This window comes from Mobula hypostoma, chromosome 2 (genome assembly GCF_963921235.1).
Source record: "Mobula hypostoma chromosome 2, sMobHyp1.1, whole genome shotgun sequence".
Lineage (NCBI taxonomy): Eukaryota > Metazoa > Chordata > Chondrichthyes > Myliobatiformes > Myliobatidae > Mobula > Mobula hypostoma.
The window spans coordinates 144,681,928-144,707,136 of NC_086098.1; the positions used below are offsets into that span (position 1 = coordinate 144,681,928).

General features: G+C 44.3%; 1 protein-coding gene across 1 annotated transcript in view; it reads right to left on the bottom strand.

Annotated features, from left to right (window-relative positions):
* Positions 1-287: 287 nt before the first annotated feature.
* LOC134357476 (zinc finger protein 850-like) overlaps positions 288-25,209 on the bottom strand; it is an 84,124-nt gene continuing 59,202 nt past the window's right edge. The window contains exons 5-6 of the mRNA XM_063069098.1: positions 5,897-5,916; positions 288-431 (exon numbers count right to left, since the gene is read on the bottom strand). Coding sequence (XP_062925168.1) covers positions 288-431; positions 5,897-5,916 — 164 coding nt within the window. The remainder of the gene's footprint in view (positions 432-5,896; positions 5,917-25,209) is intronic.

Below are 25,209 nucleotides of genomic sequence, written 5' to 3' on the forward strand. Positions count from 1 at the left end.
GGTCCAGCTGGTCTCCATACTGAACACTGGCTGTGTTGCAAGTTCACTGGGAACCTGAGACAGATTTAAAATAAACTAATTTATTAGTCAAGATCCAGAACTTAAAACCTAGTCCCATTGAAGGTGAATATTATCAGAAGAAACTCCTCCCATGCCCAGTGACCAGTTGGTAGGATGTGGCCAGTAGGTGGGGTAACTGAGGAAATCCCTTCCCACAATCTGAGCAGGTGAACAGCCTCTTCCGTGTGAACTGACTGGTGTGTTTGTAGCTGGGATGACAGAGTGAATCACTTCCCTGACACTGAACAGGTGAACAGACTTTCCCCAGTGTGAACCTGCCAATGTTGCTTCAGATGAGATGATCGAGTGAATACCATCCCACAGTCTGAGCAGGTGAATGGCCTCTCCCCAGTGTGAACTCGCTGATGAACCTTCAGTTGAGATGATCAAGTGAATCCCTTTCCGCGGTCTGAGTGAGTGAATCCTTTCCCACAGATCTCCATCAATTCAGAAAGTCACAAGTCAGACTAAGTGAATGTCTCATGCAATCAAAACAGTTGAGGAATTTATCTCACGTGAACAAATGCTGGTGTCCTCAGCACCCTGGTTTCCAACTGATTTCACTGAGTTACAACAGAAACTTCATTTCAGACACAAGGCATGTTTCCAGCTGGGATGAGATCATTCTTCATCTCCAAGGATCAACAGCTGATCTATTGATGGAAATATCTGGTTACTGCTTAAATATCTGGACAGAGACAACAAAACTGACGTGTTGTTGTGTTTGAGATTCCTGTACACAAACTCTGAGCTAGTTCTAACCTGTAAAAAGATTTACAAAGCACAAAGGGTGAAAGTCAGCATTTTAGATGAGATCATTTCCGTTTCCATGCTGAGCTCTGACATCACAGTGTTACGGTGAAGTACAACCCAAGTTGGAGGAACACCTCCTCATATTTGAACTGGGCACGGATCAGGCATCTGGACTGACCACCAAATTCTCTGACCGTTTTTCTCTTTGTATCAGAATGGGCCATCTCTGCCTGTCTGCAGTCTGTGACTTGGCTCAGTTTGTCTCTCTCTGTTAGTATTATTTTAAGTTCTGGTCATGTCCCACAGCACTACAAAGAGCATATAGCTGCTCCTAGAGACTTACTAATTACTCTGACCCCTCTGCATCAGGTGAATGACGGTGGTAAATTCATCAAGGGCATTGCCAATCAATATGAAGGGGAGGGCAGTGTGGCACCTTTGTGATTGGAAAGCTGCCAGTCACTTGTTACCCAGGTAAAGGGAGTTTGATATCAAACCAACGCACACCAAATGCTGGAAGAACTCAGCAGGCCAAGCAGCATCTGTGGAAAAGAGTAAACAGTTAACATTTCAGGCAGAGATCCTTCTTCAGAACTGAGAGGAAGTGCGGGAGATGCCGAAATTAAATGGTGGAGGGAGGGGAAAGTGGCAGGCAGGAAGGTGGTAGGTGAAACCAAGTGGGTGGGAAAGGAGAGCTGAGAATCTGGTAGGAGAGGAGAGTGGTCAATAGGAGAAAGGGAAAGAGGAGAGCACCCAATCAGAGGTAATAGGCAGGTGAGAAGAAGTAAAAGATCAGAGTGGGAATAGAGAAAGGCGGGAGGGGGGGTGGGGGTGAGAGGGAAATTCTGTTCACCAGAATAAATAAATATTCATACCACCACATTGGAGGATATCCAGACGAAATATAAGATGATGCTCCTCCAGCCTAAGGGTGGCCTCATTTTGGCACAGGAGGCCATGGATTGACACATCAGAATGGGAATTCAAATGTTTGGCGACCAGGATGTCCTGCTTGTGGCAGATGATACAGTGGTGCTCAACAAGTGGTCCCCCAGTTTACGACGGGTCTCATCAATGTAGAGGAGCCTGCGGCGAGATTTTGTTGCTTTTGCCTTCTCATCAATAGGCGATGCCAGCAGCACACTTACTTGAGCACCCGTGACACACGTATAGCAGGAAACATCGCCCTGCAAAGGTGTCTGTGATGAACACTAGACGACCCCAGGCAGTGGCGTGGATGCTGTGATTTGGGGAAGTTATCTACATCTGTCATAGTCATAAACCCTCCGCTCACTGGTTCTCACGCAGACCATTTAGATTATGAAGACACATAGTCCCCTTTTATTGTCATTTAGTAATGCATGCATTAAGAAATGATACATTATTTCCTCTGGTGTGATATCACAAAAACACAGGACAAATCAAGGCTGAAAAAACTGACAAAACCACACAATTATACATATAGTTACAACATTGCACAATACCATAACTTGATGAAGAAGTCCGTGAGCACAGTAAAGTTCAAAGTTTCTCAAATGTCCCACATCTCACGTACACGGGAGAGGGAAGAAAAACTCTCCCTGCCATGCCGACCACAATCCGACTCTGAGTCATCCGAAAACTTCGAGCTCTGATCACCTCTCTGAAACTGAGTACTGAGCGCCATCTCTGTCCGAGCGATTCGACCTCTTTCTCGGTCGCCAAAAGCAGGCAAGGCCGGGGATTTTGAGGCCTACGCTCCGAAAGATTCCCGACCACACAATAACGACAGCAGGTGATTGGCGTTTCAGAAATTTCTCCAGATGTTCCTCTGTGCTTTCACGTCTATCTCCATCAAATCAGAAATTGTCCACGGCTCCTATTTAACAGATACATCATCATTTTTCACTGGAGAGCTGTGCACGCGCAGTGCGCTGCCATCTTCTCCTCCCGCCATTTACATTCACGGGTGAGACGTGATCAGACATTTCAACCCAGGGAAACAGATATTCTCTGTCTACCCAATCTGTGCCTCTCATACTCTTGTAAACCTCTATCAGATCTCCCTTAGCCTTCACCATTCCAGAGAAAACAACCCAAGTTTATCCAGCCTCTCAAGACAGCACATGCCCTCTAAACTGGCAGCATCCTGGTAAACCTCTTCTGCACCCTCTCCAAAGCCTCAACATCCTTCCTATAATGGGGCGACCAGAACTGTATGCAATACAGTACTCCAGATGTGGCCTAACCAGTTTTATAAAGTTGCAACATAACCTTTTGACTTTTGAACTCAAATGCCTTGACTAATAAAAGCAAGCATTCCATAAGCCTTCTTAACCACTTTATCAACCTGTGCAGCCACTTTCAAGGAGCTATGAACTTGGATCCCAACATCTCTCTGCTCAACAACACTGTTGAGGATCTTCTCCTTAACAGCGTACTGTCTCCATGCATTGCCCTACCAAGGTGCAACACCTCACCATTATCTGGGTTAAAATCCATCTGTCATTTCTCTGCCCATATCTGCAAATGATCTACATTTTTCTGTATTCTTTGCAAGTCTTCTACACTATGCACAACCCCACCAATCTTGGTAGCATCCACAAATTTACTAATCCACCCATCTACATTTTCATCCAGGTCATTTATATATATCAAACAACAAAGGCTCCAGCACAGATCCCTGTGGAACTCCAGTAATCATAGACCTCCAGGTTGAATAATTTCCTTCAATCACTACCCCCTGTCTTCTACATGCAAGCCAATGCACCACAGATCTCATGCATCTTAATATTCTGGATTAGCCTTCCATGAGGGGCTCTGTCAAGCACTTTACTAAAATCCATCCACTGCCCTGCCCTCATCAGTCTTTCTCATCACCTTGTCAAAAAACTCAATCAATTTGTCAAGGCACGACCAGAGGCGCACAAACCCATGCCGGGGCTCTCCTTAATCAAGCCATGGATTTCCAAATGCTCACATATCCTATCCCCAAGAATTTTCTCCAGCAATTTCCCTACAACTGACATGAGAAAGGCTTATAGCTCCCAGGATTTTCGCTTGTTACCTTCTTAAATAGAGATACAACATTAACCACTCACCAGTCCTCCAGAACATCACCTGCAGTTAGAGAGGACATGAAGACACTGATTAAGGGTCCAGCAAACTTGTCTCTTGCCAACTTCAATAATCTGGTTCAAATCCCATCAGTCCCTGGGGATTTACCCACCTTACTACACATTAGGAGGCCCAACACTTCCTCCTCATCCTTGACTTCCAAATGTCCTAATGTATTTATACACTAAGACTGATCTCCTGGTCCTCCATATCCTTTTCCTTGGTAAATATTAAGCAAAGTACTCATCAAGTACCTCAGTCATATTCTTCACATCCAGACAAATGTTCTCCCCTTTATCCTTGAGTGGTCCTACCCTTTCCCTAGTTAACTTCTTGCTCTTGATGTATGCATAGAATGCCTTGGGATTCACCTTAATCCTACTTGCCAAGGACTTTTCATGGACCCCCCGGCTTTCCTAATTCCCTTCTTTAGCTTTTTTTTTCCTGTGTTTAATGTGCTGGAGCTTTTGGAAAGCATCAAGTTGGATAAGTCACTGGGACCGGATGGGATGTACCCCAGGCTACTGTGGGAAGCGAGGGAGGAGATTGCTGAGCCTCTGGCGATGATCTTTGCATCATCAAAGAGGACGGGAAAGGTTCCGGCAGATTGGAGAGTTGTGGATGTTGTTCCCTTATTCAAGAAAGTGAGTAGACATATCCCAGGAAATTATAGGCCAGAGAGTCTTACTTCAGTGGTTGGTAAGTTGATGGAGAAGATTCTGAGAGGCAGGATTTAGGAACATTTGGAGAGGCATAATATGATTAGGAATAGTCAGCATGGCTTTATTAAAGGCAGGTTGTGCCTTCCGAGCCTGATTGAATTTTTTGAGGAGGTGACTGAACACATTGATGAAGGCACAGCAGTAGATGTAGTAAATATAGATTTCAGCAAGACATTTGATAAGGTACCCCATGCAAGACTTATTGAGAAAGTAAGGGGGCATGGGATCCAAGGGGACATTGTTTTGTGGATTCAGAACTGGCTTGCCCACAGAAGGCAAAGAGTGGTCATATTCTGCTTGGAGGCCGGTGACCAGTGGTGTGCCTCAGGGATCTGTTCCTGGACCCCTACTCTTTGTGATTTTTATAAATGACCTGGATGAGGAAGTGGAGGGTTGGGTTAGTAAATTTGCAGATGACACAAAGGTTGGGTGTGTTGTGGATAGTGTGGAGGGCCGTCAGAAGTTATAACAGGACATTGATAGGATGCAAAACTGGGCTGAGAACTGGTAGATGGAGTTCAACCCAGATAAATGTGAAGTGGTTCATTTTGGTGGGTCAAATATGATGCCAGAATATGGCAATAACGGTAAAACTCTTGGCAGTGTGGAGGATCAGAGGGATCTTGGGGTCTGAGTCCATAGGACATTCAAAGCTGCTATGCAGGTTGATTCTGTGGTTAAGAAGGCATATGGTGCATTTGCCTTTATCAATCGTGGGGTTGAAATTAAGAGCCGAGAGGTAATGTTGCAGCTATATAGGACCCTGGTCAGCCCCCACGTGGAGTACTGTGCTCAATTCTGGTCGCCTCACCACAGGAAGGCCATGGAAACCATATAAAGGGTGCAGAGAAGATTTACAAGGCTGTTGCCTGATTTGGGGAGCATGCCTTATGAGAATAGGTTGAGGCTTTTCCCCAGGGCTGAATTGGCTAGCACGAGAGGGCATAGTTTTAAGGTGCCTGGAAGTAGGTACAGAGATTTCAGGGGTAAATTTTTTTTTTATGCAGAGTGGAGGAGGTGTTCTAAGAGACTCCTGGGTGGCTACATGGAGCTTAGAAAAATAGAGGGCTTTGGGTAAAGTCTTGGTAGTTCTAAGGTAGAGACATATTCAGCACAGCTTTGTGGGTCGAAGAGCCTGTATTGTGCTGTATGTTTTGTGTGTTTCTGGGTTCCTTATACACCTTATGTGCTTTGCTTGCTCCTAACTTTCATGGGGCTAACCAGTGTCTGGGAAATCGATTCGCTCCCATTCCCCACGCCCGCACTTCCAAACACGTCCTGCGGACTGGTAGGGAAGGCTGTAGAACGAGACACCCGTCATGGTCCAGTGTTGCGCATGCGCCGCGGAAACGGCCCTGCACCCTCGCTCTTCAGCAGAAAGTTCTCCGGAGCCCGGGTACGGATCGAGCGGCCGTGATTATTCCGGTTAAGCGGGATAACGTTGTGCCTACAGCGCACAATGCAGAATCCGGTACTGATGAAATCCCACCCGCAGCCCCACCCCTACCGGCTGCCGGTCTTCCAGAGTTTTCTGTCCACTGAACGCATGCGCCGTTTGGAATTTGCTGCCACTCTTGCGCCTACGCATTTGTTCGGTGCGTCAGGGGCGGCAAATTTTTTGGTAATTGAAATTTGTATTATTATTTATTCTTATTCTACAAAGCAGCACAGCATATCATAGAGCAGATACAGTACAGAATATTTACACAGCCATCCCATGACAGGAAAACAAATAAAACTTTGAAACAGAAAGAAGTTTGTTTAAATTAACAGACGACCAAAATTGATCCCACGCGTCTTGCACTTTTCCCTCACTGTTAATTCTTCCCACCATGTGTTCATATGATGAAATCTTAATCAGTTCCTCAGTCCATTCCTTCAAAGTAGGACATCAGGGTTTTTTTTTACAGTTTTGCAATTTAACTCTTGCAACTGTGATGAAGCCCATCTTTAAAATAGTAAATTTGTCATTGTTTACATTCGGCATCATTGTCCTGTCACCTAAGAGACAAAGCCGTGGCACATGGTTTCTGCACCCCATCTTTGTGCATTTATACCTTTCAACTCTGACTGATCCAAACCAGTTAAACGAGGTGACCCAGACACGTTATTACAGATTGCTTCTTTATTAGGACTGGCAGTTTACGTAATAAATAGCTACTTGTCTGAGATGATCTCAGGTTCAGCAGGTCATCACTTGAAACTCCTTATGTCCACATTCAATTGCTCTGATTAGATTATCGCTGAGCAATTATCAGTACAGAGTTCACAAAATAGGGGCAAACAAAAACATTTGGATTGTCTGCTACTTCTGTCCTGATTCATCTGAATCCACTGATTTGTAAACTGTTGTTCTTTTTGTCTACTTCCACTATCCTTGATTCATTCAAATCCAATAATTTGTAGACTGTAGTCCCTTCTGGTCAACAAGGATATTCTTCCCCAGGCAAGAGATCTGAGAGAGAAACATAACTGCAGTCAGTTTGTCTTTTTCTTCAGTCTGTAGAAACTCATGCAGGAAATTCAGGGGAAACCTCTTCACCCACAATGGAGACTGTCTGGAACCCATCACCAAAGGGAACATGAGAGGTGAACAGCAGGATGGAATTAAAAGGATTCTCATGAAACAGAAATACTGGAAAGGTCGAGCTCAGTGGTCCCCAACCTCCGGGCTGTGAAGCATGAAGGGGTTCAGCAGTAGCCAGAACGCACCCAGCACATCTTTAAGAAAAAAGTCGAAATAAACAAGCTAATTGATTATGTGCCGCCCAGCACGTAAATGGCGGCCCAGATCAGAGACGACGCAATCGGCAACGTCTCTGATCTGGGCTGCCATTTACGTGCCAGGTGGCACCTAATCAATTAGCTTATTTCAGCTTTTTTCTTAAAGATGTGCTGGGTGCATTCCATCCACCGCTGCACTCTTCGCGGCCCAGAGAATGGGGACCACTGAATTATAAGTCACTTATAAGTCAATAGCATCATAACATCTCAAGTAATGTTTGGATATTAAACACACAGCGCATATTTTCCTCATATGAACATATAAAGTCATTGCAACACACCAATATTGCTGAATCAGTGGGAGCCCTGTGCTTGTTTTCCTGCAACAACACGGTCCTATCGAGGGCTGATGGGAGACAGCGATACTCGAAGGGGGTTCCTTATGTCCAGTCTATTCCGCAATTTAGTTTTCATTGTATTAATTGCAGAAAACTCCCCTTTGCAGAAAAATATTGGAAATGGAGGCAACGTTTTCAGTGCTTTCGTGGTTATCTCAGGATATTCAGCCTTGACTTTGATCCAGAATGCTGGCAGAGATGTTATGTCAAATATACTTTTCAGCCCACCATCATTTGCAAGCTCGAGGAGTTGATCTTTTTCCCGTGCTGACATGGATGATTTACCAGGGACATTCGCAAATGGGTCACAGACCCATTCCTTTGCACGTCTTGGGTCATCTGATTCTTGGGTCACTGATGACCTCGTGTGCATTAAAATTCAACAGTGTGCATGACAGGGAATGAGGAAAGGTGCAGCTGACTCATATTGTTTCATAATCGCCAAATCATATCGTTTCCTCACAGCCCGGTGGTTGGGGACCACTCTTAGCACGAAGAGAGACCAATCAGGATGCTCGCTCTCCCACTCAAAAAAAATCTATTTCTGGGATATTGTATATAATTTCCAGGCGTCAGAGAGCCACTATCGATATGCAAGAGACTCCCAGAACTTCCGGGAGAGGTGGGATATCTGATATAAACCACAAGAGCTTCTGCATTTGGTTGCAGTTAACAAGCAACACACACAAAGTGTCGACGAACTCTGCAGAAGAATAAACAGAGTAGGCATTGTGAAGAGTCTGCTAATTCCTCTCCACAGATGCTGCCTGACCACTTTCTCCAGCATTTTGCTAAAATAAACAACTTGGTTTTCAATCAGTTTTCAAATGTTTCTGATCTTTCATTTGTAGGCACATCCTCCTGATTTGATTTGCTCCCCCCTCCCCCCCCCCCAATACACTCTAGCCTCCACCACGTTTCAGAGCTCCCAAAGCTTGGCCTGTCCTGGCTTCTTTTTGGATTCTCAACTTCCTGCAGAAACATTTACCTACCGTTCTGCTCAGCCTTTAGAGAGTGGTGTATTGCAACAACCCAGCTGCATGAGGCACAGCCCTTCAAAATCTGTGAAAACAACCCAAAACTTTCAAAAGAGCAGGAAAGAAAGTTTAACCAGTCATGACATTCTCTGTTTGCCCAGAGCCCTGAGGAATGAGGAATATATGAGACAAATTCGCAGTGAACCCATCTTCTTTTGCGGTCTGCAGAAAGTCTTAGACAAATTAGCACGAAAAGAAAAACAAAAACTTGCAAATCCAAAGCAGTCACTCAACCCCCCCTCTTGTCACCCACATGGAGAAACAATGGCAAGAACGTCAAACCCCAAACCCCAGCCCACCAATTGGCAATAAGAAAAAAAATGGGTGAGGTCCAAATGGTTTCTCCAGCACTGCCCACACTTACAGCCTGGCAAAGTTCAGAGAGACAGAGAGACAGAGAGACAGAGAGACAGAGAGACAGAGAGACAGAGAGACAGAGAGACAGAGAGACAGAGAGACAGAGAGTATCGCAGCATGTTACTTGGGACCAGAAAATGGTGCCACGAGCACAGGAGCTAAGCAATGGGAAGGTGTCTACATAACTCGAGCTGGCCCTAATAGCGTGGTGGAAGGGACTCCTGAAACAATGTTCCATCAACAAATAATCTTCCATCTTACAAATCACCTCTTGGAAGATGCGACTGTACAGTACATATTCTCCATGTGCTTGTGAGCCAAGGCTGTCTCATTAGCCAGCGTCTTCATAACAGGGGTCTTAAGTATCAGTTCCCAGGACAAGCAGGCCACGCCATACTTGGGAAAGGCTATTATGCTAAGCCTTTCTGCCTTCATGATAGCTCTCCTACAATGCTGACAACTGTAAGCAGGGTGCTGAGCTGCAGTAGGTACGACACCGCATATCCTGGAAAACAGCAGCCATACCATCCCATGAGCAGCCCAGCACAGGCCCAGCAGCCACATAGTAAATAAGTGCCAGTCAGCAGCCAGGTAGCACCCACCTTCACAGCAACATTCAGTCTAGACACCGTTGTCCCAAGATACAGGTCCTGCTCACTCGCCACGTCCCACTGACTGGTTGGACCTGTGCCTGTCATATCATCTGCACCAGTATTCTGTACCCTTCCTTGTCGGAAACAGTTGGGACCCTTGTGTTCAACAAATTGTCTGCAGGGAAATACCAGCCCTTAAAGCACTCAGTTTACAAGGGTCACTAAGGATAAGACTCTTTAAAGTAGCTACCTTACTCTGGGGTGAGGTTGGTTGGAATAGATTACACTCTCCTGGTTCCCCCCACCCCAAACAGAATGCTAAAACCCAAGCAACCAGACAAATTCCCCCAGCAGTCTGTTTCTTTGTCATCAAAGTGAATTGGTGTCAATGGCAGTCCTTCTGCAGTGGGGGGGTGGAGGTGGTGGAGGGTTCAGCAATCTGACACGTTTGTTCTGTTTGCATATTCTTAGGCCATCCACAAGAACGTGTTAACGTACCTCTCACCTCAGGTCAACTTCAATGTAGGGAGACACAAACTCACTATCGTGGTTAGTCATTGGGTATTCAGCCATGGCATTCCTGCCTCCCCTGGTAAATCTACCCACCATGCACATCGACTGAACCTCTTCCTAGAGATGCTGCCTGGCCTGCTGCATTCACCAGCAACTTTGATGTATTGCCATCACGCATTCCCTAGTCCACATGCCACAATCACCTACCTTAGTGGACCCTAGCTCCCATAAAATGTGAACGCTTGGCCGACTGACTCTCCCATGTGACCCCATGCACGAATGGCAAATGCTATAAACATTTAATTGTGTTTTCCTGGTCAGCATGGTCACGCAGCACTGCCACCAGGACAGGGAATACAGCTTTTTATTTTGTCACGGCAGAGGTCCAATGGAACAGATCTGACCAGCTCCCATAGCCCTGCGAATATATCCCAAGGGACCTGCTGGCCAACCCCTGGCAGGTTGGGCAGTTAACAGTCGCTGCTTTGGCCTCATCATAACACCACCCTTTCAGCTTCCATCCACTCCTGGATGCTTACTGTTGTAGTGCTCCCAGATCACCAGGCAACCACAATCCTCCTCCTCGGAACACACCGTGACCATACAGGCTGGTGATGCTCTATCTACTGCAGTATTATATAAAGCCGCTGCGGTTTCCGAGATGTGTTGGCTTCAATATGGTGCATCTTAATCTGCTGATGGTGTATGGAATCACCCAACCCTCACCTTCTCATCCAGCTTCTGGAGCCAGCTGTGTACCCTTTTCCACATACTCCAACCCTTCCAGCATGAATGGGGTCCTCTACAGTTCTACCAACTGCTGATCCCATTAAGAGAAACACTATTCCTTTCACATCAGGATGCACTGTTGCAACCAAATGCCCTACCGTGGTAGGGGTTAGTTTAGAACCCTCTGGCGGGTTATTACTATTTTTACCATTGTACAAGCCTATAACTAAAGTTCATTCTTGTTGGGACATAGTCCCATTCTCTACTGTACACCACTCAACCCAGGACTGTAAATTCCACTCAAGGAGAGAAGCATACCATATCTTAACCACCACTACCACCTGAACCCCTATTGAGGCATTGCTTCTAAGGGAATCGTGTGGCATCCTCTGGGTGGTATTAACTGTGTTTGGGGATGACAGTCCTTCCAGGATTCCCAACTCTGTTAGACAGGCTCACTCCAATACCCACCTCATCCCATATCCTCAACAACCACGTGGCCAGAGGTTCACACAACTTCTGCCAGTCCCTATCCCCCAATCCTAACAGTTCCTTTGTAGAAAACTCTCCAGGCTCTGCCATCTTAGGAGCTGTACTCATCTCTCTCACTTGTCCTTGTTCCTCTTCCTGGAGGGAAGGAGACAGAAAGGCCCCATGCCAGGTACAGGATACTGGATTGACCTGTGTTGATTCGTGGTAATGGGGAGGGGGTGCCTAATTGAAACACTGCTCTTCTTCCATTTCTACATCCTCACTAACAGGACAGATATCTCCATTCCACAGCCACGTGTTGGAGTCAGTTCTGTGCATTGTCAACGCTTGGACCTTAGCAGGATCTGGTTGGCAGCTGCTTCTAATGTCTGCACCTTCATTAGTTGGGAAGCTATCTCTGTGCCCTTAGTTTCTAGATCCCTGGCCTGGGTCTGTGCAGTGCTGTTGCAGCACTTCCACTTCATTCTTTAATCTTGTTATCTCCTGCTCTCTCTGTACAATCATCCCATGTTGGTGCCGTAAGAAGGCCACCAGCAGCCAAAAAGCATCCCTTTGCACCCCCCCCCCACCCAACCATCTGGGAAGGCAAACATGGTCAGCAATGTGATGCCCTGTCTTCTCCCCGTGAGAGTCCAAGCTGTATGACCAATCCACTGGCTTGTCATGATCTGCTAGGAGATAGGAGAGACTACCGAACCCCACACTATCATCACTCTATCCCAGGACTCAGGACACCCTGCAGGTGGAACTCTTATGCTTACACTTAACCCTGAACATTGTGAACTCCTGTTATACTTACTGAACCCTGCTCACAGCACCAAATGTTGCACAGAAGCAAGTTTGTGGGTAAGAGAGAGCAGACGCTGATCATTCACGACAGCAACTGTTTATTCACAAGCAAGCTATGAAAGATGACTCACCTTAAAGTTGGCCACAGACTGGACCCTCAGAGCCTTGGACACAGAACCGAGTCAGGACCCCTCCTAGGGTACAGGACATAGGGCTGGGACTCAAGGCCAATTTATATACACTTGTGCGTCAAATCGACACGTAGGTACGGCGTAGCTGAGTACCCTACACCGTAACCTGACGCACACCTCCCCGAAAATGGAACTGCGCCAGACATCCCAGCTCTCCCGGAAGATCCAGGAGTCTCCCGCATATCGATAGTGGCTCCCTGACGCTCGGAAATTATATACAATATCTCGGAAATAGATTTTTTTTTGAGAGGGAGAGGGAGAGTGAGAGCGAGCGCCAGCATCCTGATTGGTCTCTCTTCGTACTAAGAGTGGTCCCCAACCACCGGGCCGTGAAGAAACAATATGATTTGGCGATATGAAACGATACGAGTCATTTGCACCTTTCCTCATTCCCTGTCACGCACTGTTGAACTCGAACGCACGCAAGGTCATTACCCGCGCGTCATCCATGTCAGCGCGGGAAAAAGATCAACTCCTCAAGCTTGTAAATGACGGCGAGCTGAAAAGTATGTTTGACATAACTTCTCTGCGGGCATTCTGGATCAAAGTCAAGGCTAAATATCCTGAGATAGCCACGAAAGCACTAAAAACGTTGCTTCCATTTCAACATCATATCAGAGTTTTCCGCAATGAATGCAACGAAAACTAAATTGCGGAACAGACTGGAACCCCCTTCGAGTATCGCTGTCTCCCATCACCCCTTGCTGGGACCGTCTTGTTACAGGAAAACAAGCCCAGGGCTCCCATTGATTCAGCGATATTGGTGCGTTGCAATGATTTTGTGTGTTCATACGGGGAAAATATGCGCTGTGTGTTTAATATCCAAACGTTACTTAAAATGTTATGATGCTATTGACTTATCACCTATATTCCGGTCGTGATTAACACACCCCGCCCCGGTCGGCCGGTCCACAAGAATATTGTCAATATTAAATTCCACATCCCATTCCCATTCTGACATGTCTACCCACGGCCTCCTCTAAGATGAAGCCACACTCAGGTTGGAGGAACAACACCTTGTATTCCGTCTGGGTAGCCTCCAACCTGATGGAATGAACATTGACTTCTCTAACTTCCGCTAATGCCCCACCTCCCCCTCGTACCCCATCTGTTACTCATTTTTATACACACATTCTTTCTCTCACTCTCCTTTTTCTCCCTGTCCCTCTGAATATACCTCTTGCCCATCCTCTGGGCCCCCCCCCGTCTTTCTTCCCGGACCTCCTGTCCCATGATCCTCTCATATCCCCTTTTGCCCATCACCTGTCCAGCTCTTGACTCTATCCCTCCCCCTCCTGTCTTCTATCATTTTGGATCTCCCCCTCCAACTTTCAAATCCCTTACTCTCTTCCTTCAGTTAGTCCTGACGAAGGGTCTCGGCCTGAAACGTCGACTGTACCTCTTCCTACAGATGCTGCTTGGCCTGCTGCGTTCACCAGCAAGTTCGATGTGTGTTGCGTTGTCAATATTAAACCGGTCTGCGGTGCAAAAAAATGTTGGGGACCCCTGCTAAGTAGACCTAACAGTTTTCGCTGTGGGCGGGCTTTACAGTAGACCTCAAAAATAATGTGTTGCTCGCTGGCTTTTCTATTGCCCATGGTGGGTTAAAATGTAAAAGACATGTTGAAGTGAGTTTAACAGGTGTCATTACAGCATAGCTAACGTTATTTAAACTAGCTGGCTAGCTGCTAAGGAGCTACGCTATTGCTGTCCTACCTGATGAGACCAAACTCCCCGTACACTTGCTTAAAGTTGTAATAGAATAAATATGACAGTGTAAGTACATATTTTAATGTCACATTTGCTGCATATACCCAACATGGTTTACAGATTAGACAAAAATCACTAAGCAAAGTATTACATACACCCTTGGAGGTCGACGGGGGGGGGGGGAGGGAGAAGAAATATGCTGTTGCGCGGGAGGGGGGGGTGCTACCCCCCTGAAATAAGATTTTGCAGGGTGGGATGTCTGAACTACGCGTTGCGGCAATGCAGACCGCAACAACTGTGATTGGACCTCTTGGTAGAATCACATTTCCTCCTACGCCGCAATAGCTTTCCATTGGGCGACTGAAGGGCGGGGAAGGAACTCTGGCAGACCTCTAAAATTATGGAGGACCCTGTGCTTGACACCAGTTTGTAGCTAGCTGCTACAGCCTGTTGACTTCCACCTGAAGCTAAAACTCGAATGGTGACTGCTAGTCTCACTGACACGAAATAAATGGTTGGAGTTTCAACACAAAGAAACAACAGTGGCACAGAAACCCCACCACCAACTGGCGTTTGGCAGTGAATTACACACCAACGCACAAGCATAAATGCTCACAACGGCATAGACTACTACGCAGAAGCATAAATCAGCCTTTAGACACAAGACGCAGAACAGAGAGATAAGATTCCCCAATTCAGAGTAACATAAACGGCTAGACCTACTCAATGGAGGCGAGGACACGAAGAGACAAAAACCACGCAACGATAGACAGTTATTTAACTTAACACGAAGTGGCTCCAAGAAGCCACGAGCTCACGCCTCAGCGCCGGAACCAAAACAACAGCTAGTGCCTCACTCCGGTGGGTTAACTTGATAAACCCGGTCCAGCGAGGCAATATAGGCGACTGGAACTCGCGACCGGCGCTGTAACTTGGCTTGTTCTAACAAGAATGACTTGCTTCGGTAACAATCTGCCCCCAAGCAGCTGGGAGCCCGACACTATATAGTGCTGGTTCAGCTGAGAATCAAGCACCTTTAATTACAGAACCCCAGAAACACGGGGAAACAATGAATAAAGGAGAACAAGGAGTCAACGGTCCCGATCGTGACACAAAGGAAATTTAAAGGGAATCGCTGATCAGGACCGTAGCACCTAGCCACGGCTGGAGAAGGTGGATCTTGACGGAGTGTGGGCTGCTGCTGGAAGCTGGCTGTGTTTTGCTTGATGCGTGAGTGTGTTTTGGAACCTGTTGAGGGAAAGAGAGTGGGGAAGGAACAGAAATTGCTAGGAGGGGGTCGTGTGGGTCCGGTAATGGCGGACAAGATAAGAGGCGGGGTTGAGGGAAAGAAAGTGGAGAAGGAGAGGGATAGAGACTTGGGACCAGAGGTAGGCAGCTGGGGAGAGGTGGATTATTGTGAAGGGAGAAATAAAGGGAATGAGGAGGTAGTGAGGGGTCGGATGAATAAAAACCAAGACAAAGGGAATAAAAGAATAAGAAATGATAGTGGAGAAAGCTCTGAAAGTGAGGAAGATGAACAAGCTCAGAGAGGAGGTGTTGTCATAATTAGGTTTAATGAGAAGGCTCAGGGACATATGAAGAAAATTAACCCGTTTGTGCTAACAACAACTCTGACAAATAAGATAGGGGAAATAGTATTTGCAAAAGTCCTTAATGATGGCAACTTATTGGTAAGATGTGCGAATGAGGAACAACTTGAGAAAGCACTCAAGCTAAAAGAGATAGGAAAATGCAAGGTGGAATACACTGGGAGGGTGGGAGCACATAACAGTGGTTGTAAAGGAGTGATCACGGGGATACCAATGAGTATAAATATGGAGGAGATAAAGAGGAATATCAAAGGAGGGAAAGTAATGAATGTTCAAAGACTGAAAACAACAAAGGAGGGAGTGAAAAAGGAAAGTGAATCAGTATTGATTGAATTTGAAGAAGAAAGAGTGCCAAGGAAGGTGTTCCTGGGTTTCATGAGTTACCCAGTAAGGGTGTATGTGCCAAAGCCATTGAGGTGCTATAATTGTCAAAGGTTTGGACACGTGGCTAAAAACTGTAAAAGGCAGAGGAGATGTGCTAGATGTGGGGGTGATCATGAATATGGAAAGTGCGGAACAGGAGTTCAACCAAAATGCTGCAATTGTGGAGGAGCTCATAATGTTGCATATAGTGGGTGTGAGGTTGTGAGACGGGAGACTAAAATTCAAGAAATAAGAGTGAAAAGAAAGATCACTTATGCAGAAGCTGTAAGAATGTCAAGAGAACAGAATAATGCTCCTAATGAACAGGGAGCAATAGGGATACGAGAGATGCAACAAAGAACAAATGACAGGATTTATGTAGACAAAAAGGCTCTAGTAACATTCATTGCAGGAGTGATTAATAGTACTGCTGAGGTAAAGTCAAAAAGTGACAAAATTCAGCTGATGGTAAAAGCAGCAGTAAACCATTTAGGGTTAGTGGGACTGACATGGGAGGAAGTGAGGGAGAACCTCAGTAATCAGTCAAGCCAGGAAGTGTCATGTGTTGGTTAATACTAATTATGGTGATTCTTTTACAATGGAATGCAAGGAGCTTACTGGCCAATAGCCAGGAATTCAAGCACTTTATTAAAGAAATGGTTGTAAAACCGGATGTAGTGTGTATTCAGGAAACTTGGTTGAAACCAACTTTAGACTTTGTGGTATATGGGTATACAATGATAAGGAAAGATAGAAATCTAGGGGGAGGAGGGGGTTGTGCTATGTTAATCAAGCAAGGTATACCATATAGGGTACTGGAGAAAGGAGATGATCAGGAATACATAGTGGTGGAAGTGTGGGAGAGAAGGGAGGGAGTGGTTATAATTAACTACTACAATCCATGTAAAAGGTTGGATTTGGACAGCCTATTAAAGATACAAGGACAAAACAGACAAAGTAGTGTGGTGTGCAGATTTCAATGCTCATAGCACAATATGGGGGGATCAGATTACAGATCCAAATGGAAAGGTAATTGAAGATTTGATGGAAGAAAGGGATTTGGTGTGTATGAATGATGGTAGCGGCACAAGGATAGATATAACAACAGGAACTGAGTCAGTGTTAGATATTACGTTAGTGTCTAATACCTTGGCTGGCATCAGTAACTGGGGAGTTTGGACTGCTTCAACAGTAGGCAGTGATCACTACCCAGTTTTGTGTTCAGTGGGTGAAAGAGTTGAAGTTAGACCAGGTGGCGGAACCCCAAAGTGGGTGTTTGAAAAAGCTGATTGGGGTAAGTTCCAGAAGTTGAGTGAAGAAGGGTTGACAAAGATTGATATTTCTGGAAATGTAGATGAATTAAACAGTCAGGTGACTTCAGCAATTATCATGGCAGCAGAAGGGTCTATACCTAGGAGTAAAAATAGGATGAATAGAAAACTGGTACCATGGTGGACAGAGGAATGTTGTCAGGCTGTAAAAAACAGAAATAGAGCATTCAGGCTAGTTAAAAGAACCCATAATATGCAGCATTTGGTTCAATATAAGAAAGCACAGGCAGTGGTGAGAAGAACTATACGTCAAGCTAAAAGGGCAAGTTGGAGGAGTTTTTGTGACAAGGTAGGAAGAACAACACCTGTGGGAGAGATATGGGGAATGATTAAGAGGATGGGAGGAGATAGAAGGGAATGGGAATATCCAGTAATGATATCTGAGGAGGAAACTGCAGTCTCCAGTAGGGATAAGGCTGAGGTCATGGCCAAGTCATTTGTACTGATACACAGTTCAGAAAACTTGTCTGAAGAAGGGAGAAGAAGGAGGGAAAGAATAATGAGCCAACACCCAGGTGTGTTAAGCAGGAGGGAAGGAACAGATGATATAATTGATGATCCATTTACATTAGCAGAAATGGTGAGAGCAATAAAGAGATCGAGACCAACCTCCCCAGGGAAAGATCTGATATGCTCTGTGATGCTAAAAAATCTAGGAGAAGGAGCGCTCTTGAAGTTGCTGCATTTTTATAACAGAGTGTGGGAGGAGGGAAGATTACCAAGTGCATGGAAAGAAGCAGTAGTAATTCCAATAAGGAAGCCTGGCAAAGATCTGTCAAAACCCACTAGCTACAGACCAATTGCATTAACATCAAGTATATGTAAGATAATGGAAAGGGTGATAACAGAAAGGTTATCATATGAGCTTGAGAAAAGGGGAATGCTGGCAAGTTATCAGAGTGGTTTTAGAAAGGGAAGGAATTCCATGGACTCAGTGATTATGTTAGAGACTGAAATAAGGAAGGCCCAGGCAAATAGAGAGTCAGTAGTGGCAGTGTTCTTTGACATTGAAAAAGCCTATGATATGATGTGGAAGGAAGGATTATTAATTAAACTGCACAAGATGGGGGTTGGTGGGAGAGTTTTTAATTGGATTAAAGATTTTTTGTTTGGTAGAAAAAATCAAGTTCGGATTGGATCAGAATTATCAAAACAGTACATAGTGGAAAATGGCACACCTCAAGGTAGTGTGATTAGCCCATTACTTTTCATGATTATGATCAATGATGTCTTCACAAAGGTACCAGTGGATATAGGTAGGTCACTGTTTGCGGATGATGGGGCCTTGTGGAAAAGAGGCAGGAACATGGACTATATAATCAGGAAACTACAAGAAGCAATTGATGAAGTGATGGAGTGGGGTTATGATTGGGGATGTAGATTTTCAGTAGATAAAACTCAAACTGTATTTTTTTTACCAGGAAAAGGGTTGAGGTAGGGAAGAAGTTAAGGATGTATGGGGTTGAATTAGAAAGGGTTGCGTCATTTAAATTTCTGGGAGTTATATTTGATTCACGATTAACATGGGCAGACCATATCAGGAAAGTTGAGGAGAAATGTAAAAAAGTAATAAATGTGATGAGATGTTTGACTGGTAGGGAATGGGGAGCAAGTTGTTCAGCTTTGAAGAGAATGTATGTGGCTTTAGTAAGATCTGTATTGGATTATGGAAATATAGTATATGGATCAGCAGCTAGGTCTCTTATAAGTAAACTGGATGTGATTCAGGCTCAGGCCTTGAGAGTGTGCAGTGGGGCTTTTAAAATGTCACCAGTGTCAGCCCTACAGGTAGAAATGGGAATAATGCCTTTGGAACTAAGAAGGATGCAACTGATGGCAAACTACTGGGCTAACTTGCAGGGGCACAATGATTCTCACCCTACTAAAGGAGTGTTGCAGGAGTGCTGGGAAAATGGGAGGTTTCAGAGGGATACCTTTAGTCGGGTAGGGAATGATATCGCGAAAGAATGTGGAGTGTTTGATCTGAGGATAAGTCCTTCAGTAGTTTATCTGGTTGTAGCTCCATGGAAGCTTGTATGGCCTGACATAGACTGGCATTTGTTAGAGGTAAAAAGGAAAGAAAGATATAAAACAGATTTGGTAAATGCATTTAACTGTCATGTGATGGAAAAGTATAGTGATTATACTCACATTTATACAGATGGTGCGAAGGAACCTGAAACAGGAGTGACAGGGTTTGGGGTGGTAATACCAGCGAAAGAAATTGGAATCAGCAGAAGAACATCTAATAAGTTAGGGGTGTTTACAGTGGAGATGCTGGCAGTGTTGGTTGCATTGCAATGGGTGCAGAAAGCCAGACCATCCAAAGCATTGATATGTTCAGATTCATCCTCAGTTCTAGCAAGTTTAAGGTCTTTTCACACAAACAGTCGGCAAGATGTACTTTATGAAGTCCTTCAGTTAGTTACAAGAATTGCAAATCAGGGAGGTCAGGTAAAATTTCTATGGGTTCCAGCACATGTAGGGGTGAAGGGGAATGAGAGGGTGGATGAGTTGGCAAAGAGGGCGTTAAAGAAAGAAAATGTGGAAATGCACATTAGTATCAGTAAAGCAGAGGTTAAGTGTGTAATCTGGGAAAAAGTCAACCGAATGTGGCAAGAAAGATGGGACAGGGAGGGGAAAGGGAGGCATTTATATCAAATACAAAAGAGTATTGCAGTTACTAGGGTAGGTAATGGAAACAGAAGAGAGGAAATTGTGTGGACTAGGTTAAGGCTGGGGCACTGTGCATTAAACAAAACATTGAAAATGATAAGGAAACACCAGACAGGATTGTGTGAGGAATGTCAGGAAGAGGAGTCAGTAGAACATGTAGTTCTGAGTTGCAGGAAGTATGGGATACAGAGAGAGATGATGAGAAATAAATTAAGGGAGTTGGGGATGCAGGAATTTACATTAAAAAGGTTGCTGGGCATGGGTGAGAGAGCACAAGTCCGGGTATTTTTAGCGTTTTTAAGGGGTACAGGGGTTTTTTATAGAATATGACGAATAAACAGGAATAGGATACTAGGATGGTCAAAGATGGGAGGGTGAAGTGTACATTCTGGAGCAGAGGGTAGCGGTAATGCACCATTAAGCTGGATGCCAACCGCCGTAAAACAAGATACAGACAGACAGACAGACCGTAACACCTACCTGGGTCAACTTCTTACTGGTTCTAGTCCAGGGCTACAACCAATGTTGTTCCATGCTTTCTCCCTCCTCCCACCCCTGCCTTCTGTATATGTGTCTTCCAACTCTGACTGGTCCAAACCAGTTAAACTAGGCGACGTAGACACTCAGTCTAATGAGATTACAGATTGCTTTTTTGGTAGGTCTGGCACTTTACATAATAAATAGCAGCTCATCTGAGAATGGTCTCAGGTTTCGCACGTCATTATCTGAAGCTCCTTGTGTCCACATCCAATTGCTGTGATTAGATTACCCCACAGCAAGAATCAGTTCGGAGTTCACAAAATGGGGGAAACAAAGACAATTAGTTCATCTGCGTCCCCTGTCCTTGATTCATCTGAATCCACGGATTTGTAAACTGCTGTTCCTTCTGGCCAAGATCTCCCTACTCTTGATCGAAAGATATTTATCTTAGGATCCTTTCCTCCTCTCATTCAGTTGGCTTCCAAGGAACCCCAGTTGGTGTGCAACATTTACATTCTATAAATTATACTAACACTTATTTCCTAAATTTACACACTTCAGTCTCTACTGTTTCATGAAAATATTATCCTAGGTTTTGCATTATTTCAGCCTTCACCTTCTCAGTTGATATCAGTGTACATACAATTTGTATTACAGCAGCATGCAATACTATTCTCACCCATGGATGTATTTCAACATTTGTTCCCCAATTCCAAAACTTACTCCAAAAGGCTAGCTCCCACAATATTTCATTTGCCTTACCAGCATGTGTTTTAATTATTTTAGTGTGTTTAGTCCATTGATGGATCATCTCCCTTGCCCCCTCAACAACACTTGTCTAGTTTGCAGTCAAGTGAGGAACTAGTGGCAACTCAGTAACAATCTAGTCCCACAGATATTGATCCACATCAGAGCATAGGATCTTGACGTTCTCCTTCATTACTGTCTCCTGCTGGCTGAGGCAAAGTTTATCCTCCAATGGCCAGATCTAATGTCGCATTCCCAATGGCAACATAGTGACTTTCCAAAGGGCATATAGCTTTGTATAACTTGTGTCCACTGTTGCTGTATAATGTCTGTTCCACCAATGCATATTGTAAGAAAGACAGATTATTCACAGGCAAAGTAGACAATGAACAATTTTCTTGAGTACTGAAACCACAATTTGTAAGTTTCTGCTTTGTCATTTCTTCCCGACAGGACCAGTGGTCTCTTGATAAATCTATCCCTTTCCCAGTACCATTCATAACAATAGCATGTGTTGGTGGGGAACAGAAGGATATCCATGCAGACCCATTCTTCTAGCTGCTCATCCGATACCCAGTTTGGTACTTCATGTGCATCAAGTTGTAATAAATTAGTGCCAATCATGGTAGCAACCAACTAATATATGTAGCACAGATCTCGGCTTCATGCATTTTCTTAGATATTAGGTCTATGCGGTCAATAATCATCTTAGTTGTACCTAGAAGGGGCTTCAGAAATTTAACCACATCCAGAGTTAGCTGGGATGCATTTCAACCTATCTGAATAGTTTGTACCTAATCTTTATAATTTTCTCCAGTAATATCTCATATTGTCTATTGGAGAGACTGTATCTGGCTTTCTAATTCTGCTATATCTCGGGTGATGACTCTTGCTACCCCTTCTACTTTTAACAGACTTAAATTCACTACTGCTTAGTTATCCTCCAAAGAGGTGAGTAAATAATTGCTTCATTGTAGGTGAGCACCATTATTTCAGTGAGATTAAAAATTAGCTGCACACGCTGGTACCCTGGTACTGAAGTAACAAATTCCACATATCTTCTGACACTAATCCTATTCCCTTTGTATTACACTGGTTATCACTACATTTAGGGTCTGGAGTAGTTTCCATCACTTCAGGGTGTGGGGTAGAGATTTTTCTAAGTTTTAAAAACCTGGAAAGGCCCTGGGCCCTGACAGAAACTCTTCCCCGTCTCCTTTAGGGCTTTCTCCATTCTACTCTCCCAGTGTATTATATTCTCCTGTGGACAGTTTATAATGATAGATGCAACCTTTGAGAAACACTTGGAGTGGCTAGCCCAGTCAACATACCTCTTGTATAGATCACTACGCCACTCAAAATTCACTTGAGTGTGATCCCATGGAACTGTAATCTTACCATGGCCATCATTACCTGAAGGCTGCTCAGTAATCGGACCTAAAGACTGACTTATGATTATCCCCTCTAGGAAACTGAATAATGCCACCCCTTGAATTTTATTGCATAGGAATTGTAGCTTTGTACCTCAAGCCATCTAACCCAGTACAATGCAAATCTGAGTCCTCCATTTCTCCTTTGTTGGTCCACATTACCCGTATCCATTGAGAAGATTTGTTTTTGTTCACTGAGTGTTCTCCAAACAATGACCTCACCGTTGATATGTTTGTGGAATAGCTCTGGAGCAAGACTGGCCATGGCCCCAGTCATGGTTAATTCCATTGCAACAAAATACATTATTCTCTTCATGTTGAATTAAACCTGTAACACACAATGGCAATTTCTCTTCTTATTTCAAGTTAAAATTTTAAGTTATTTTATGTCTACATTTTCGATTTGTTTTTCTAGACCATCCAATCTGGACTCCCAAATGTGTTTAGACACAAGGCATCCATTTTTCTTCACACAACTTAATTTCGGGATAGGTGAGACAAGCACTAGCATATTTTCCTCTTCCTTTTTTTTTGACAAAACTCCCCCAGTTCTCAGGATGAAGGAACTGAAAATCACCCCTTGCTGGGACCTGTTCCCATCATTTTGGAAGTCTCCCAAATCAGGGCTACATCAATTGTTCTGTGCCAATGGTCATAACATTCCTGTTTCTTGCCCACCCATTTCAGCTGGTTGACATAGTACCACCCACTTTTACATGGCGAAGTCAGTACTTTGTACACTGAAGGACTTACTTTGTCCAAAATTTCAAAGACCCCTGTAAACCTTGGACTTAAAAATGAGGTGGGTTAGTGTATTTGAATCATCACTCTTTGTTCTGGGCTTAATACTATAAGACTGACTTTTGAGTCACAGTAAGCTTTACTACTTTTTTTCCTATTTGGTGGGCTGCCACATAAATGGCCTCTTTCACTGTCTCTACCAATTGTTGTACCCACTTTTCCAACACAATCCCATCAATTTCACATTCTGACAAATCTAATCCTAACAACTCCTCCAAACCTTTCATATCCCTTCCAGTCATGAGCTTATAAGGGGTGTAAACTGTTGAAGATGCCTCTGTACTCCTCATTATTATCATCAGGGCATAAGGCAAAACTACCTACCATGTTGCTTCACCATTTTTTGCAATTATATTTTTTAGTGTTCGATTCATCCTTTCCACAATTCCACTAGACTGTGGTCTGCAGGGTACATGAAATCTCTGCTTGATCCCTTAAACTGCCATGACATCTTGCATTATCTGGGCTGCGAAATATATGCCTTGATCCCCAGCGAGTGAATATCCTTTCCAATAAGACTTTTACAGAGCCTTTGCTGTGTTTCTCTTAGCTGGGAAAGCATCCCGCACTTCACAAAGGTCTCTATTATGACCAGAATATAATTGTACCCTCCTGGGGTGGACAGTAAGGAACCAACATAATCTATCTAGAAATTAGTCCAAGGCCCTTCCACTGGTCTGGTGTGTTGGAGGGCTCCTTTCTTTACATTTCTGTCAGGATTATCTGTTGCACAGAAAAGCATTTCTTGACATACTGCTCCACGTCATCCTTCATCTTAGGCTACCAGCACACTTCCGATATCTTTTCCAGAGTGCTTTCGCACCCCTGATGTCCCATAGATGATATAGGATTACTTCATCTTTAACAAACAGTCCCTTGTTGTCTTTCTATATTTTAGACCCTGCTCCTTCTATTAATTGGTTGAACTCTTTATCTTTCTTCTGGTCCTTGGTTAAATCCATAATCTGTTGTTCCTTCTGCCTCCCAATCTCATGAATGTAAAGTGCTCCCATTGGTAGGATGTTGGTGGGAGTTCCTTGGCAAAATTAAAACATTCGTAATTATCAAAACCATTACCTAGTAGCTTCATCTGTGAAATCTTACCAATCAATATCTCCAAATTCACCTTCCTCCCCTTTCAGATCCGAAAGCACATATTATTCTTCGCTGTGCAGCAAGTTGGTCCTGCAGCTTTTGTATCTGCTTTAAACACTTCACATGATTGCCAGCGTTACTCTTTCTTTCCTGTGCTGATTCCTGAATCACATTCATTGACATCTTTAAATCACTGCACTGTTTCCTTAATTGTTCCACATCACTTTTTGCTAGTTCGGGGTTTCCTCTTGTTTACATTTTTCACACTTTCTCAAGTAATTTCTCACACTTCAACTGAATCTGGTTCATATGCATCGTCCACACTCCTTTGACCCTGTAAATAGTAACCCTTTCTCTCAAACTCTTTCTCACCTCCTTTTGTGTTCTCTGTTTAACCTAGCTCAGTCAGCTTCTGCTTAATGCCGATTTTCTAATATTTCCTGTAGTAATCTATCTCACTTGTCTTCTGCTTTATGCCGACATTCGTTTTCCGTTTTTAATCTGTGCTGTTC